The sequence below is a fragment of the Suricata suricatta genome, chromosome 1, assembly GCF_006229205.1.
Source record: "Suricata suricatta isolate VVHF042 chromosome 1, meerkat_22Aug2017_6uvM2_HiC, whole genome shotgun sequence".
Taxonomy (NCBI): Eukaryota; Metazoa; Chordata; class Mammalia; order Carnivora; family Herpestidae; genus Suricata; species Suricata suricatta.
In genome coordinates, this window is record NC_043700.1 from 136,618,221 (window position 1) to 136,635,473 (window position 17,253).

The following is a 17,253-nucleotide window of genomic DNA, read 5'->3' on the forward strand; positions in this document are numbered from 1 at the left end:
TCTTACAGGCATTTTCCCAATTTGATCATTGCTTTTCCATGGTCATTTATGACTCAATGCTTTCTTTTTTAAAAAATTTTTTTAAATGTTTTTTTATTTTATTTTTGACACAGAAAAAGACAGAGCATGAGTGGGGAGGGGCAGAGAGAAAGGGAGACCAGAATCGGAAGCAGGCTCCAGGCTCTGAGCTGTCAGCACAGAGCCTGACACAGGGCTTGAACCCATGAACATGAGATCATGACCTGAGCCGAAGTCGGATGCTTAACCAACTGAACCACCCAGGTGCCCCTTCAATGCTTTCTGACAAACTTCAAAATCTAGCCAGCTATTGGTGAGTCAGTGAGTACTACTGCATTTTAGGACAGTAAGAGAGGTTACTAAACACTTGAAACATATCATGATCTGACTTGGAAAAGCTAGAATATAGGAAAATGCATTGATTTGGACCCAATAATTAATATGTAAACACTACTCATTAGGCCTTTTCTTTCCAGGCACATTCAAAGTGCTTTCTGGCTGAGTCAGTTCAGGCAAGCTTGGAATAATGAATTCCTTACTTGCTTTTGTGCTCATGGAGGGCCTGAAAAAAATGACTGAATCCTCAACAGGAAAGGGTCTGTTTAATGTTTGGTCCTCTTTTTTCTTCTGGACTCTTCTCAGTCAGTCCTCCTTATTGTGCCACCGGACACCAGGCACTTAACCTCATTAAATCTGACCTTAAGTTCAAGTCGTCAAATGAACTTGCTCTAGCTTACAGGTGGTTCCATCCTCTCCTACATTGCAAAGTGCATGTGTTTTGTTGTTGTTCTTTTCTTCAGAATTAGAATAATCTTTGGTTGGCTTCTGAGGGTTGATAAGTCTATTCTGAATGAGTGAAACTGCTTGCTCTTAATTGTCAGGATGGCTATGAAGGACTTAATGTTTTCTGAAGGAGAACCAGCAAGTATCAAGTGTACTGCTAATGTCAAATAAGCCTTAGTATTACTTGATTTTGTCTCACTGCCTACTTACCAAATCAAAGTGTTTATTTTCACACCTACTTTATAAGACGTGGTGTATTGTTAAGAGCAAAATCACTCCTTGAAAGTTTCATTTCTGACACTCTTCAATTATGTTTGAAGATCATAGAAACGTTCCTGTGGTGTAGAAAACATTTATTGATGTGGGATAAGTTTTCTTTAAGAACAAGTCCAGGCTACTTAGTATGAGCATATGAACTCAATGGCTTGAATAGCAAAACATATCAAAATGTGAATCACCACTGTCGGATGCAGGCTTTTAACAACTTTAATTGATATAATTATAATTAGTATGCAATATGTCTTACAACAAATGTAGGTACAATGACATCAAATATCAAAGAAGTTGTACATCTTTCCATCTTTAAATGATGTTGGCTAACTCACCCCAAGAAAGCAAGCTGGCATTGGTCTTTTGGTTAGCACTTTTACCAGTATCAACGAGCACTTTAGAATCAAAGTTGAAGTGGTACATTCATTTGCCAACAAGAGATTAAAGGCAAAGAAGGTGAATCAACGTGCAAATCAACATGGCCCAGCTGCAAAATTCATTTCCCATATGTGAGGGATTGAACCATGCACCCTTGCAAGCAAGGTGAAGGGCAAATAGATGACATCGAACCAAAATCAACTCTGTAAAGAACCCGGAAGAGCTTCGGGATGGTAAAGGCCAGAGGCCGACTGCTGTTAGTGCTCAGCTGTTCATACTGTGTTACCCTAACCTCCTGGATCCTCACTCAGTGGTCTGGGAGACCTATGTCCTGGGACATCTTTTCATTTAGAGATAGAAACCATTCTTCTGGTCCCGGGCATGGCTAACCCTGAAGTCAGTCAGCTGCACGGGGGTGGGGAGCTCCGAGCTGGGACAGCTGCCTGATTGGGCTACGATACAGCTGTCCCTTGATAGATTTAAGTAAAAACAACACACCAGTATAACAACAAACAAGAAACTGAAACTGAGATCACTTATATATCTGCGTAATACTTAAAATGTCTATAAATATTTTTCTCCAGAAACTGAAAACACTAGACATTGTTTCATTAATCCTCACAACACATTTGTGAGGTCGGATGGGGTGAGGCCAATAGGAAAGCATCACCCTCATTTAAGAAATGAAGACAGACATCCACGGAGGGCAGGAGACTTCACTGGGGCCAGCAGAAAAGAAAGCAAAGTTGAGTCCCACTCCTCGTCATTTGCAATCTGTGGACTAGAAGAGGCTGCTTGCCTCCCTCCTGCTCGGACATTCTATCACTTTATTGACTAGTCCTATTCCTGGATGGGATGTGGTTGCTTTAGATCCACTGGAGCTATTTCCCTTGTGTAGACCTGAACGGACTCTCTCTGACACACAGGACATCAATTACCAGCATGTACTTCAGGGGTGTTTGTGTGTGTGTGTTAAGCGACCTGTGTTGAATACAGTTGTTCAAATTCTTTGGCCAACTCAGAAAAAATGCACTTGGCAAAATAAGGTTTAACCTATAGATATTTTATACTGACATAACACGGAGTGTTAAGAGTTTTTATGGGAAGCTATCACCTTGCCGAATATATCTTCCTGAGGTCCAGATATCTCTTTGCCATAAGGATTTGGAAGTTAATAGGAGCAACAAACCCATCAACTGCTCTTGAACAACAGAAGACTTTGGTAAGGACAGATGCTTACTGAGTTCGTGGTTCATAATTGGTCAGCGTCTCCTGGGAAGTGGTTGGTCCCTCTGACCCAGCATTTATGACTGAAGCCTTATCCAGAAAAGCACCCATCTAATGATGTTTCATGGACATTTTGTCAAAGTGTTTGTGGCCGAGGGAGAAAAAGGGATATCCTATTTTTACTGAATTGTCCTTTGCTAATTGAGAGCCTAGAGGCCTTTTTAAGGGCATGAGAGGAGGGAAGAGAGACAACTATTCAGGCCCATCAGGGCCTGAGGGGTACCTTGGGTCATCCCTGGCCATTTTTCTGCGAATGTCCACTTTTTGGGGTCATTTTTTAATAATCAGAGATACCAGAATTCCTGGCAGTAAAATACCTCCGGGGGTTGCTCATTCTCCTTCGATATGGAAGGAGCTTAAGAAATTAGTCTTTGCAGGGTGCGGGACAGCAGGCTGAGGCACGTGGCACCCTCCTCGCACCTCTGACTAGTACGGCAGCGATGGTGTTCATGTCAGTACCTCCTGGACCACAGCGAGGGACAGGTCGACCTGAGGGTCAAGTTTCTAGAAACCAAACAGAGCCATGGCAGCACGTCCAAGTTTAGAAAGAAAAACTGATCCTATTTGTTTCAAGTTCTTGAAAACACTGTGTGACAATAGAACACATTCTGAAACAGGGCGCTGTGTATGTTTCCTAAACCACGGGTTTCCTACTCCAATCAGGACATGAGATGCTGTTTGCTCATGTCAGGTGTGAGCAGGAGGCTAGAGTTCTAGCCATGAAATAAAGCTATCTAGAGAACACAGAAATCCACAGACAGCCATGCATGCCAAACCAACCCATTAGCCAACAAATGAAATACTTTTTAGATAACAATTTAACAAACCATTTCATTTAGTTAAAAATTAAAACATAATACTAATCTGGCAGGGTCTTGTTTTGTTACGATGGGTGTTTCAGTAAATCAGGGTTCATCAAATTGACATTTCGGGTCAGATGATTCCTTGTTGTGGTGGCCTAGCCTGTGCACTATAGGCTGTTTACTGCCTCTGTGGTCTCTCCCTACTGGGGACACCCCTAAGTTGTGACACTCAAAGATCTCACGAGACATTTTTCAGTGTTTCCTGGGGGAAGCAAAATTGCCAGTTGAGAACCACTGCAATAAATAGACGTCCACAAACACAATCAGTTCTTATTCAAAATTCGAGCTGTTAGATTTTAAGTATACCCAGAAGTGCTCATTAATTAAAGGGCAGAATTAGCGAGGTACGTGTAGAGGAAGAATACATGGATGAATCATGGTGTCTGTTTCCTATGGAATCGCCTCACTGAACAACTGCAGATAGACTAATACCTTGACACTTTTTAAAAAACCGTTTATAGACACTATCCAATGGACAGGAAGGCAGTGAGGGAGCTGTTTTGTGGGTAAAAAGCAAGGATTCCAGTGGCTCCTTCAAGCAGTGGATGATTTTGTTAGTTACTGAGGGCGGATTTCTAGTTTCCCTAAAGCGGCACTCAGTGCTTGTCTGCTCCTAGCCTGCGCCCTGCCCCACCGCACGCCCACTCTCCCTTTCTCTTGGATAATGAATCTCGCAGCTGTCTGTGTGGCGGGCTGGGGGCCAGGAGACCGGCCGCAGCTGAGCATCCTTAGCAGAGATAGGTGGCCTGGAGGGGAGAACAGGTAGAGGGCATGCGGAGCCCTGACACCAACATGGCCCCTCTGTCCCTCGGCTTGCTGGCCGCCTCCAGGGCACCTTCTAGTTTCCTCTTCCATTAACTGGGCAGTTAAGAAGCTGGCATCCAGCTTGTAGAGCCGAGCAGGCAGCCTGTCGGACACACCTGGGTAGAAACAGAGATGAAAAAGGAATCCGAGCAGTCCCTGCTTCCTCACCAGCAGGGTGAAATCCTCCGGGGACTCATTTCCTTTCCCCTCAGTGAGATTTAATATAATTTTCTAAATAAAAGTTTAAGAAATACCACAAACAGAAAGTCCCCCCTCCAAGTAACCCCCCACCACACACACACAAACCAACTCAGGGCCTGGCCCTCAGCCCCTCCTCCAGCGGCCCCTGCGGTGGGACGGGGCCTCCACCACGGTGGTCTGGGTGGTCTGGCCCGCGGCTCCGCTCCAGGCCGGCCCAGTTCAGCTGCAAATACGCCTCCACTCACCTTTCAACAGTGCTTCTTTTTTGTACCAGAAAGGGGAAGTTATAGCAGCCAGAGGAGGGGGGCAGGAAAACAAAACAACAGAACCAACAAAACAAGGGCTGAAGATTGTCGCTCGAAGCGCATCAGGTACTTGTATTAACTCTACTGGGAAAGCACTTATAAATAAAGACCAGTTTCCTCATCCCGGCCACGTTCCTTCGTTAGGAGTCGTCGTACAGAGGGTTGTTGTAGTTTCCCCAGGAGCCGTAGTCGTGATCGTCCAGAAGCCTCCCGTAGGAGGAATGCCTGGCAGGAGGAGGAGAGGGCGGTGGTTACTCGGAGCAGCTGCCCACCTGGGACCGGCCAGAGCCCCGGCAGCTGGAGCGGGACCCGCACAGGGGAGACAGGATGCTTGCACCACCGGCCACGGAAGCCTCAGCTCACAAACCCCCGGAAGTCACCGCTGCTCACCTGGGAGCCCAGCTGGCACCTTGCATTGAGATCAGCTGGGTCCTCGGCCCTCCCCTTGATCTCTAGTGCTGGAGAAGGAGGGGGACCCATTCCTATGGCTACTTAATAAGAAGTCATGGCCAAGGGAACGTTGCATTCCGGGCATTTTCACTTCAGTCCTGGACTCAATTTCCCCAGAAATAATAATGACACCACTGTTGCTCTCCCCCCTTCCCCCCCCATATATTGTTTTACAATCTACAAAATGTTTCTGTGTTCAGTTGGTACTTGGGGGTCCTCAAAATAAGGCCATGGGCCAGGTATTGCTTATTTTTCTGTTTGGGAAAAGTTCTTCCTCAGAACTATTGATGGACGTGCACGAAGTCACCTAGCTGAGCTGTGAATCAGATTCCCACCTCCCGGATCCTGTGCTCTGAGCTCTGATTAGCACCCTCAGCCCAATGGCAATATGGGTTTAAAAGGCTTTGATGAGTTATTCTGGGAACCTGTCTCACAATCAATATTATTTTTATAAGAAACTGAAATCAGACAGTGTGTAAAACCTTGGAGGGGCAGGGTGCCTGCATGGCTAAGTCGGCTAAGTGTCTAACTTTGGCTCAGGTCATGATCTTGAGGTTCATGAGTTCGAGCCCTGGATCAGGCTGCTGTCGGCATGGAGCCTGCTTCAGATCCTCTGTCTCCCTCTCTCTCTGCCTCACTCTGTACCTCCACAGCTTGTGCTCTGGTCTCAAACAGAAATAAATCAATATTAAAACAACAACAAGCACAACCTTGGAATGAGTCCTCATCTCACAGAGTAAAAGCCAGAGTTATTACAGTGGTGTTCAAGGCTCTTCAGGACCCGGCCCCTGTTACTCTTCCGAACACGTCAGCCACTAGTCCTTCCTGTTCTTTCCGCTCCAGCCCTGCATCCCTGCTCCTCCCCGAGCATGTCTGCCACATGCTTGCCTCAGGGCCTTTGCATGTACCATTCCCTCAGCTTGGAACGGCTGTCCTCCAGGTCTCCAAGTAGCTCATTCCTTCATCTCTGTCAAGCCTTTGTACAAATGTCACCTACCCAGTGTGGCTCTATTTCATTTGCAATTCCCACCCCCAGCACTCCTGGCTTGGTTTTCTCATTGATGAGTCATCACCTTCTAACACACTATATAATTTACTAGTTTATATTGTTATTGCTGCCTCCTCTGACTAAACTGTAAGCATGGATGATCTGCCTGCTTTGTTTGTTTGGTCTTCACACCATTTCCAAAGCCTAGAAGAATATCTAGCACATAATAAGTCCTTAATAACTGTTTGTGGAAGGAGCAGTGATTGGAAATAAAGTACATCCCCAAAAACCAATCTGTTCCCAGGATAGCAGCTTCCTAGAGAGGATTATAGTCATTTTACGGCTAAAACTCATGTCAGGATTGGAAGAACACCGCAAAATGAAACATAGAGTCGTTCTGAGGTTCATGCTAGTGTGAATTATCACGCCTTGCCACTGGAAATCATGTCTGCTATATATAGGACACGCAATGTGCCTGCCCCCCCCCCATTTTTTTCTCAGCTCAATGTGAAAACGGAACAAAATAAAATACAATCTGAAAGGCACAGAAAGCATGTGTTATACTTACATCTCTTGCTATAATAATTGCTGTCCCTCTTCTGAGGCTTATTTACATATGGCAGGTATTTGAAAAGAGATGATCTGTTGCAAAGAGCCAGGCCCTTGCTGAATTGGTTTGAGATTCTTAGACCTCAAAATTCTGAGGGCTGGCTCAGCTCACCCGGCTGATGTACCTGGAAACTTAAGGATGTTCCACAATATGCTTTGTTTCCCCTAAAGGCCCACACTCATTTCTGTAGGTGTGAGAAGGAAAGAGACCACAAGTAACACACTGATGATCAATGGACGGGAAGAGGGGAGGCAGTTTTGGTAGACAAGGTCACAGGCGGTGCACTGCCAACACCTCCCCCACGCTTACCACCTCCAGCCTCCATCAAATCCTTGCACGGCATGGTTGAGAAATGGAAGCCATAGAATGAACTAGTAAAAACCTGGGGATAACAGGACTGGAGCTGAGCCTAGGTGTCAGCATGACTTACTCTTGCAAGCCTGGCCAACATCTACCTAATAACCCTGTTCCTGTATTGATAGGGTGCTCCTGCCTCGCCTTTGTTTGGTAATATAACTTCTTGTGGCATTTTATATCTATCATATAATTTTATTCCCATAAAGTATCCGTTGGGTCAATAGATGCATGTCCTTGAATATGTTTTTAAACCCCTATTTTTCATCTGTTTCTTCATCTATAAAATGGAGACACTTAAAATGTGTTCGAGCTGGTGGGAGGACTAAATGAGGTAATGCATATAAAAGCCCTGGCACATAGTAAATGCACAGTAAATGTTGGCCAGTATCGCTTTTTAATTTTTATTATAATGAAACTGACACAAGCACATGGCAAAGAGTAGAAAAGGGCACTGAGTGAAAAGCAAGCCTCCTTCTCGCCAGGAACTCCTGAAACTACACTCCAGGCATAGTTAAAAAAACCCGTTTCTTCTATTATTGTTATTTGAATTAAAAAGAAATATTGTGCTGGAGTAGGGTCACAGGATTACAAATCTCTTGGTTTTTACTGTGTATCGTTATTTCAGGCAAGACTATTTGATTGGAGCTGTATCTGAATGTGCTGTTTCCTAAGAAACATTCACTACATGAATCCTAGGAAAGGAAAGCAAAAGATGGATCTTTACTTTCATTTTTCTTTGCCTGCTAATTTGAATGAACAGGGAGTTTAATAAATTACCAATAAATGAGGAAAGCGAAGCAAGAGAAATAGATAAGCCATATTTGGGAATGCACTGAACTTGTAGCTTGTTTTAATATATTAACGAGGCTAAACAGGAAGAATTGGGTGTGCTGAGATTCAAGGCAGGTTTGGATAAATGCTGTAGAGAGAGGAAGACCAACGTGTGTGTGTGTATGTGTGTGTGTGTGTGAATGAGAGAGGAAGAGAGAGAGGTAAGAGGAGAATAATGATCCTTTTAAACTATCTCTAGGTCCAAACTTCATAGATCACGTATATTTTAGATGGAAACAGAGAGGTTTCGGATTGGTACTTGTAGAGGCCAAGAGGTGAAAACAATCTCACTTTCAGGATTAGGAAGTGAAGCTTGAGGACTCTAGATGACTTTGTCCATGTGCTTTAACAATAGAGCTGGTGCCGAAAACTGGGTCTCCCGGCTCTGTTCTGCAACACGGCTTCATCTAATTTCAATCCGAAGAGCAGCCTGTGTGCATGTCACCATCATCAGGGCAAGGCAGCTTTATTTTCTCAGCTTCTGCCTAAAGATTGGGGCCATCCAACACAGCTACTTTTTCTACTTACCGTGCCTTGGCTCCCTTAGATTATAAACCTCTTGGGGGCAGACGACTTTCTATTTTCCTTTGAATTTCCTGAACAGCTAACCTGTTGCTCTTGATGCAGTGGTTCATATAAATATTTGATGATGAGTGCTTACATCAGGTGCACATAAATAGTATATATGGAGTTTGCTTGGTCGATACCAGCAGGGATTAGTCTGGCCTGTGGCAATTCATCATGCAATATAACTGTGGCCAAGTGAAAATATTATTAAAGAATACAAAAGGTCAAAGCCACCGTTTTGACCTTAATTATAGGAAGAGTAAAGAGAATTATGGCTGAATTTCTCCCATGCAATGAGGTGGCTTCCAGGCACTCACTCCGGGCCCACAGTCCCTGTGAATCGGTGGCACTACGCAGTCAGCGCCATTCTGCCGCACTGAATGGTCGAGGTAGCTGAACCCTGGGGACTAAATAGGGAGTGATTCGTGTTAAGCCCCGGCCTCATGGCTCCCTTCTCAAGTGGCTTTGCTCTAACAGGAAGCAGCCTTTCCTCCTCACTCCTCCCTCGCTGCTGCTGCCTTGTGACAACTGGTACGTGGAGCGGTGACATCTGTGGTTTGAGGCCTTCTCCACAACTGCAGAATGGTACCTATTTTAAGATGACAGTAGTACGAATACTTGCTGGAACTCCACTGTCTTTGGAACTGAATGAGGTGTTTTACTTGGGTTGAAACAAACTGGTTTTAGAAAACACCTTCTCCTTTGTAAGAGTCAACCCCAGCTCTCAATGTAGGCTCCATCTTTGTTTATTGTGACACCCTCCACAGTTCTCGCCTCTTTAGTCGAGGGATTGTTGCCATTCAATTGTTAGTGCTTATTATGTGCTAAGAAGAAGGGATGCAAAGATGAAAAAGGCACCTGGGAAAACACAGCCTAACCTGCAGCTAATCAGTCATTGGTAATTAGGCCTTCAGACTCCTACCATCCATTTGCAAAGCTAGTTCAGTGTAGCTGTCACTGTCTCCTTTGCTTCTGTTGGTGGCTTTCTTTCTCTGTCATTTCCCTGCCTGGCTCCTTTCATTTAAATATTCACAATCCATTAGGCCTTATTCTGGGGCTGGGAGAACACACTGAGATCCCTTTCCCAAAGGAACTTACATTCTAGTAGGGGCAGGCACAATAAATAAACGAAAAATAATATGGCGAAACGTAATATGTGCAACAGAGGACAACGGAGAGGAAGAGGAGTTCTAAATGTGAGGTGGGGACTGTAACTATGAATATGGTTGGCGATCAGAAAAGGTCTCACTAAAACGACATCTGAACAGACAGGTACACGCGGTGCGGGCTGGGCCACGGGAAGGCGTGACCTGAGCCGCACAGGCAGAGAGGACAGCAAGGGCAGAGGCTCTGAGGAAGGAGCACACGACATGCCTGTGTGGCAGCTACTGAGCTATGATTGTTTCAAAATTATTTCTTGCAATGATTTTGGATTTATAAAAAAATGCAAAGATAGTATAAGGAATTCACAGATAGTCTTCATCCAGCTTCCCTTGATATTGACCTCTTATTTAGCCATGGTGCATTTGTCAAAACTAGGGAATTAACACTGTCAGCTATAGTCTTGGAGCTGAGAAAAACTGTGACTCACAGGGGTGGATTTATTTGCCCACAGTTACTGAGACCAGTTAGTGGCAGAATGAATATTCTAATTTAGGAATCAGTTCTGTCTTTCTACCAAAATCCCAGCGGTGGAAACATCCCAAACATTCATTTTCAAGGTGTTCTTTCCACGGTCGGGGTTTCTTTTAAAGAGAAGTTATATTAATTTGTCTTTAGCTAACCACCATTACTGGGCCGCCTGGGTAGCTCAGCCAGTTGAGTGTATGACTGAGGTCATGATCTCAGCGTAATGGAATCGAACCCCACATTAGGCTCCACACTGAGCATGGAACCCTTGTGGGATTCTCTTTCCCTCTCTGCCCCCACCACTTGCATGTGCTCTCTTTAAATAAAAAAAAAAATCACCTTTACTCTAAGGAGTAGATGAAGTTTATTTTTTATTTTAAAATTATCTGCCAGTATCACACGGGCAGACACTCATCACGAAAAAATACCTGTTTATTTGTAAACAAGTTCAGAGTCATGAGGTCACTAACAAGTGTGTGGTTTAATAGATGCCGAAAGCTTCTCCTTCTCGAAATCCAGCTTTCCTTTATTTGGAATAAATAAACACTGCCCGCTGCACCCCAAAATTTCCTACCCATAATTATTCACTCAGCCAGGAACTGTTTATAAAACAATTATTATATGTCAAGTACTGCCAGGAGCTTTCTATCCTTCTAGTAGGGGAGACCAACAAAGAACAATGATTCCAGGGGAGGGAACGGAGTGGTACAAGGGAGCGGCGTGCAGCTAGGAGTTCACCCTGGAGAGGGTGGGAAGGAGGTGTCCCAGAGAGGGTCTCTTTTGAGCTAGATAACTTGGAATTATCTAGTTAAAAAAGAGGTCAGCCAAACGCCTGTGCCCAAGGGATCAACATGTCTAAAGTAGCCAAGGCATGAATTGGCAGGGGCACTGTATCTACAATGTGTGTGTTTGGGGTGTTGGGAGTTGGTAGATCAAAGTATGGTTCTCATATCCAGTGGCACTGGTCTCACCCGTGAGCTGCCACACAGAAATAAAACCTGTGGGGGCCAGACCCCCAGGAAACTATGGTGGTGTTTTTTGTTTTTGTTTTTTTTGGGGAATGCCTTGACATTTATTTCTTCTAAAGACCCATGAATAACAGATATATGAACAGGGATCATGGTCACACGGAATGCACTAGACACTTAAAGAATAAAAAGTGATGAATGGATTATATAAATGAGTTCAGAGAGAAATACATATTTTTCTAATAAAAATTTTTATAGCTTGGTATTTTCTTTTCTTTTTTAAAGTTTATTTATTTACTTTGAGAGAAAGATAAAGAAAGAGAGCAAGCATGAATGGGGGGCGCATCAGAGAGAGAAGGAGAGAGAGAATCCCAAGCAGCGTGGAGCCTGACAGGGGGCTCCATCCCATGAACCATGAGATCATGACCTGAGCCGAAATCAAGAGTCAGACATTTCACTGACTGAACCGCACAGGCTCCCCTCGATTGGTATTTTCAAATTCCATTCCACACGTTTTCTCAGATTGGTATTAGACTATAGGTGGATTAAGTTGATTGCTAAGCCTAAATATGCTGAGTTGAAACATGACAATGAGCTGCCTAATATCCATCAGAGCCCTTTTTCCTGTTTAGCAGACAGAGAAGGAGCAATCTAACTTTGCTTAGATAAGCCATGGACACATCCTGGGCATCAAATACAGGTGTTTCGTTTTCACTTAATTTTCATTTAAGACCCACTTCCTTCATGAAGACTTTGTCTGGCATCACCTTTGAGTATCTTTCCCTTTTGCTAACTTCCGTCAGATAAGGTTGAACATTACTAAATTGGGTTTAGGGGAACATTTATGAGGAGTTGCTAACATTGCCAGGCCATCACGTGAAAAGGAGCTGTGTCTTTAATAAGCTCCCCGGTTGATTCTTATACACATTCAGGTTTCAGAACCACTGAGGTACAGAATCAAGTCCACTAGACTTACAGAATGGCAAAAGCTGATCTGAAAAAAGTCAACCCATAAGTAACAGATTCTAGAAGATCTTAGACTTTATGGTTGGGTGGGCCCACTCTTTAAACCAACCGACATCCAAAAAAAATCTGGTTGTATACAATGTGATCACTGAAAGACTCAGGCAAAACAGGTGACTTCTAAGAAAATGCCTTAAGGGCCAGGCCCTGTTGTGCCTCTAAATCCAGATCACGTTTATTTTTGTGACGGGAACAGCCCGTGCGGTCCATGTGGTTATCCGCACCTCATTATAGCAGCGTCCACATTGCTGGAGATAGCAGATACGGTCTTCTGCACACGGGATTATCTCGTGGCACAACAGCCTTGAGCCAATTTAAACAAAACAAAACCGACTTACCTCATTCTTCAATCATCACTAATTAAAGACACCCGTCTGCACGAGGCAGGCAGGGCTCTTGCTCTCTTTTAAAGTTGCAAACAAGCCTTGGAATCCAGACTGCTCAGAGATGGTTTCTGTTTATGCATGTATAACTTGGATGCAACCTCACAGGAGTTTGAAGCAGCACAGCTGAAACCACTGAATGGAACATAAAAGTCTGCGCATCGGTGCACAAGCGGAAAGCTGAGCTGCTGTGTCGTCTTCCCCCTCCTCCTCCTCTCCCTCCCCTTTGAATCCCTGGGGCCTACTGAATGGGGCTGTTGGCCACTGCCATTTTGCTGAGCACCTAAGTAGTAAGCACTGTGTTAACAACTACAGTGACAGGGGTGCCTGGGTGGCTCAGTCGGTTAAGTGTCTGACTTTGGCTCAGGTCATGATCTCACTGTTGGTGGGTTCAAGCCCCGCATCAGGCTCTGTGCTGACAGCTCAGAACCTCAAGCCTGTCTTTTGGATTCTGTGTCTCCCTCTCTCAATGACCCTCCCCTGCTCATGCTGTCTCTCTCTCTCTCTCAAAAATGAATAGAACATAAAAAAAAACAAAAAACAACAACTATGGTGACAGCACTTAGCCCTTCCATTGTGCTCACCTTGCACCTGGGGCTGAATGTTTATCTGTAGTACAGTTTAATCCTCCTAACAATTCTGAGTTCCGAATTAGGTATTAGTATCAGTTAGGCATTAGTACTATAATACTGATATAAATATGACTATACATAGTTATATAACATAACACTGATCGCAAAGTGGTTAGCAAGTTTGCTCGAGAGCTCATGTTCTTAGATCCCGCACTGCACGCCCTTCCAGGGGGCCCTACATTCATTACTTCATTTCCTCTTCAAAAGAACCTTGAAAGAAAGGTGTTATCCACTCTGTTTTCACAGATGAAGAGATTCAGAATCAGGGAGATTATCTTTTGTCCAAGGCCACTTAAATAGTACGTAAAAGGGTCACTGTTGAACTTGACCGCAAAGCCCACGCTCCTCCCACTGCACCAGGCCACTGTGAGCTAAGCTGCGGGGTCGGTAATAGAAAAGAGCCCGGAAGGTTCAGGGCAACTCATTTTTAGGTCACTTCCAAAAGTGGCTTAGATCACAGAAAGGGATGGTTCTCTAGGCGGGGGTATTGTGACAAAACTTAGAGGTCATGGGTCCCTGAAGAATAGGAGCGTGGAAAGAGATGGCTGAATTTACCAATGCCTTCAGAGCGGATTAGGATTTGGGAAAAGATGCAACAACTGAGCCACTGTTAGCAGAGCTGACGCCACGTGCCCATGTGACAAGACGTGGTTGTGAGGCTGCCCTTTGAAGCAGACTTTTTCTCTTTTGCATTTGCAGGGACACTGGCTGGGCCAGAGTGATGGCCCGTGGTGGCGGGCCAGAGACTGATGGTTCCCTTATGGGCTGTGATTTCACTTTCTGCCCGAGCCAAGTGAGCTGAAAGACCACAGAAAACAGACTTCTTGTCATGTTATTATTCTCAGAAACTGAGGCTGATAGGAATGGAATAAACTTCCAGCCAAGGAAAAACCCGACCTTAGGTATACACACACACAGACACACCCGCACACACACACACAGACACACCCGCACACACACACAGACGTTTGTTAATTTAGCCAAATATATTTTTGATGAATGATTAGTGGGGCTTTCCAAGAATCTGGCAAAATAACACTTGAATCGCTTTCAGCCCAGCCTTAAGATTCACAAGGGCTCTTAACCTCCTTATGTTATCATTTTGCCAAAATAATTAATAGGGCAGCAGAAAGGGGTTTTCCTTAGGGGGTTTCTAAAGAGGGGTCTGATCATTTTATCCACCCTTAAATGTGTAGTCCCAAAGATAAATAACCACCTTAGCCTTACACCTCTGGGGCCTTTCTACATTTAAGAGGGAGGGCCTCTGTGGAGAGAGTAACCATGACTAATTCAATTTAATCATTCACTGAATGTATTTCGTGTTGTGAATGCCTGGAGAAAATACACTCTAAATATTTAAAATAAAACGTTATGCAATTTTAATCAGCACTCATTAGAACCAATTTTAATGACCTGCGAACAAAATATTCCAAACGCAGGACATTCTGTGATGGCAGCACTGTGTCCTGCCACTGATGGGTCCCCAGTGCTAGGACAGTGACTGGCACACGGCTAACGCTTAGTAACTATCATGCAACTGTTGGACTTAGAGCCTAACAGCGGAACACTTCGATGACGGTGATGATGACAGCCGTGCTACGTGCTTGGGAAGCAAGGTCCGTTAGTTTTCCCAACAATGCCACCAAGTAGTTAATACTGTGACCCTTATTTTTCAGGGGAGGGAGAAGTGAGGGTTAGTGCAGCTCCATGACACGCCCAGGTCACACTAGAATCTGCTAAAAAGTGGTAGAGCATGGATTCAAATAGGGGTCTCCCTGCTTCTGGAGTCTGAATTCTTTTTTTTTTAAGTTTATTTATTTATTTTGAGAGGGAGAGACAGAGTACATGAACAGGGGAGGGGCAGAGAGAGAGAAAGAGAGACAATCCCAGGCAGGCTCTGCACTGTCAGCGCTGAGCCCGATGTGGGGCTCGAACCCATAAACCATGAAATCATGGCCTGAGCAGAAGTCAAGAGTCAGACATTTAATCAACGGAGCCACCCAGGAGCCCCTGGAGTCTGAATTTTTAATCATGGTTCTAGACTGCCTGTCTATGTCAGTGGTTTGAGATGGTAAACCTGAATTCATGCCTGGAGTCAAGGTGAAGAGTCTTTAGATTCTTTCAAGATGCTTTTTGGCAAGTGTGTGGCAAGAGAGAGGGTTTCTCTTCCCCTCTACGTTCCAGGGGACGTCATACTTTTTGTGACAGAGCCCTTCAGAAACTCACCACTGTGACAACAGAATGATTCTCAAATTTACCCACAAGTTCCTTTTCTGCCTCCTCCCACCCCCACACAAAGAGAAACTGCTACAAAGTGGGAATGAGGCCCCCAGACTAGTTGATAAATGCCAACTTCACTCATAATTAAAATAGTTATCTGCAGTGATAAACTTGTAATAAAACCAGATGGGAAAGAGTACCATTTAGTAATATACAACTCATAAAATTGTGTTTTCTGGTCAAGGAAATACAGATGTAATGAAAAAAAGATTTTTTAAACTATGAAGGAGACAAGGATGCTTTTAGAAAGGCTTTTAGATACAGGTGACACTAGCCCTTTAATTCCAATTTCTCTTTGAAACCTGGCTTTCCTGTTCTTCGTATCTCAAGATACAGGTGGTATTTCCAGGCACTCATATTTAACACCATGATTAGGTTGATCTGGTGCACAATTTAGAACAAAAGATGGAGGGAGATAACGGAAAGAGGAGTGGAGGGGCGCCTGGGTGGCTCAGTCAGTGAAGCAACCTGAGTTTGGCTCAGGTCATGATCTCCCGGTTTGTGAGTTCGAGCCCTATACTGGGCTCTGTGCACACTACGTGGAGCCTCTTGGGATTCCCTGTCTCTCTCTCTCTCTCTGGCCCTCCCCGTGCTCTCTTTCTCAAAAATGAATAAATGAACATTAAAAAAAATAGGGAAACAGGAGGGAGAACTAGTGGGTGTTGGTTTGGGCTGCGGTGACCAGGGGAAAGGAGAGAAGGCGGTAAGGGGAGGTGTGATCAAGATGGTAAGTTAAGTAGGTGAGATCCACGTAGGCAAGCCAGGCAGGAGGAGAGCGCCGACATGCCCCTCTCGAGGAAGCGGCTCGGCCATGGAACAGAGAAACCAGTGAGGAGTGTGCGTGTGCGGCAGTGCCTGAGTGACTTCGTACGCTCACGGCTAGCTGTTTACTTATGCAATTTACTGAGCGTCTTCTTTGCATCCAGCGTTGTGCTCACAAAGTCTGTGTCCTCATGGAGCTTACATTTTTGTGGGGAAAAGAGGAATAAACAAGTAAACCTCTCTCTCTCTCTCTATGTAAAGGAATCAGATCATAGACAGTGATAACAGCCAGGGCAAAAGTGATGAGGCGCATAGAGAATAAATAACAGGGGCACCAAACTGCAAGGGAAGGCTTCTGGAGAGTGTGATGTGGAAGCCGAGCACGAGTGAGAAAGCTAGAAGAAAAGCCTTTGGGGAGAGGGACTGGCCAAGGGCCTGGAGAGAAAAGGAGCCTGGCGTATTCTGAGAATTGGACAGAGAGCCAGCGCACCTGCAGCTCTGTGGCTAAGAGGGAGAGAGGTGATGAGGGAGAGAGGTAGGCTGGGCCCCGTGAATGACCGTGAGCGTCAAGCTGAGGGGTCAGAATTTAATTCCCAGTGCAGGGGGAAGCCACGGGGGGGCTTTGAAGGGAGGGGGCCCCAGAACTCCTGTAAAGATGGCTCTGGCTGTTGAGAACAGAATGAGTTGGAGGTCAGAGAGGGGCTGTTGTCATCAGGGCCGCACGTGCCCTTCTGTCCATGATGAGGGGCACTGCACAGACTGGCAATAAGACCATTACTTGCCATTAGGCGTGTTATCGCCATGACGACCCTCAGTGTAAGTAATGTGGTGTGGAGCCGTTGAGATTTCACAAAGCAGGAGACA

General features: G+C 44.9%; 1 protein-coding gene across 2 annotated transcripts in view; it reads right to left on the reverse strand.

Annotated features, from left to right (window-relative positions):
* Positions 1 to 1,264: 1,264 nt before the first annotated feature.
* Positions 1,265 to 17,253, reverse strand: part of PARM1 (prostate androgen-regulated mucin-like protein 1) — a 106,847-nt gene continuing 90,858 nt past the window's right edge. For both annotated transcript variants that reach the window (XM_029944902.1, XM_029944896.1), the window contains one exon: positions 1,265 to 5,134. In XM_029944902.1, coding sequence (XP_029800762.1) covers positions 5,050 to 5,134 — 85 coding nt within the window. In that variant the 3' untranslated portion in view covers positions 1,265 to 5,049. The remainder of the gene's footprint in view (positions 5,135 to 17,253) is intronic.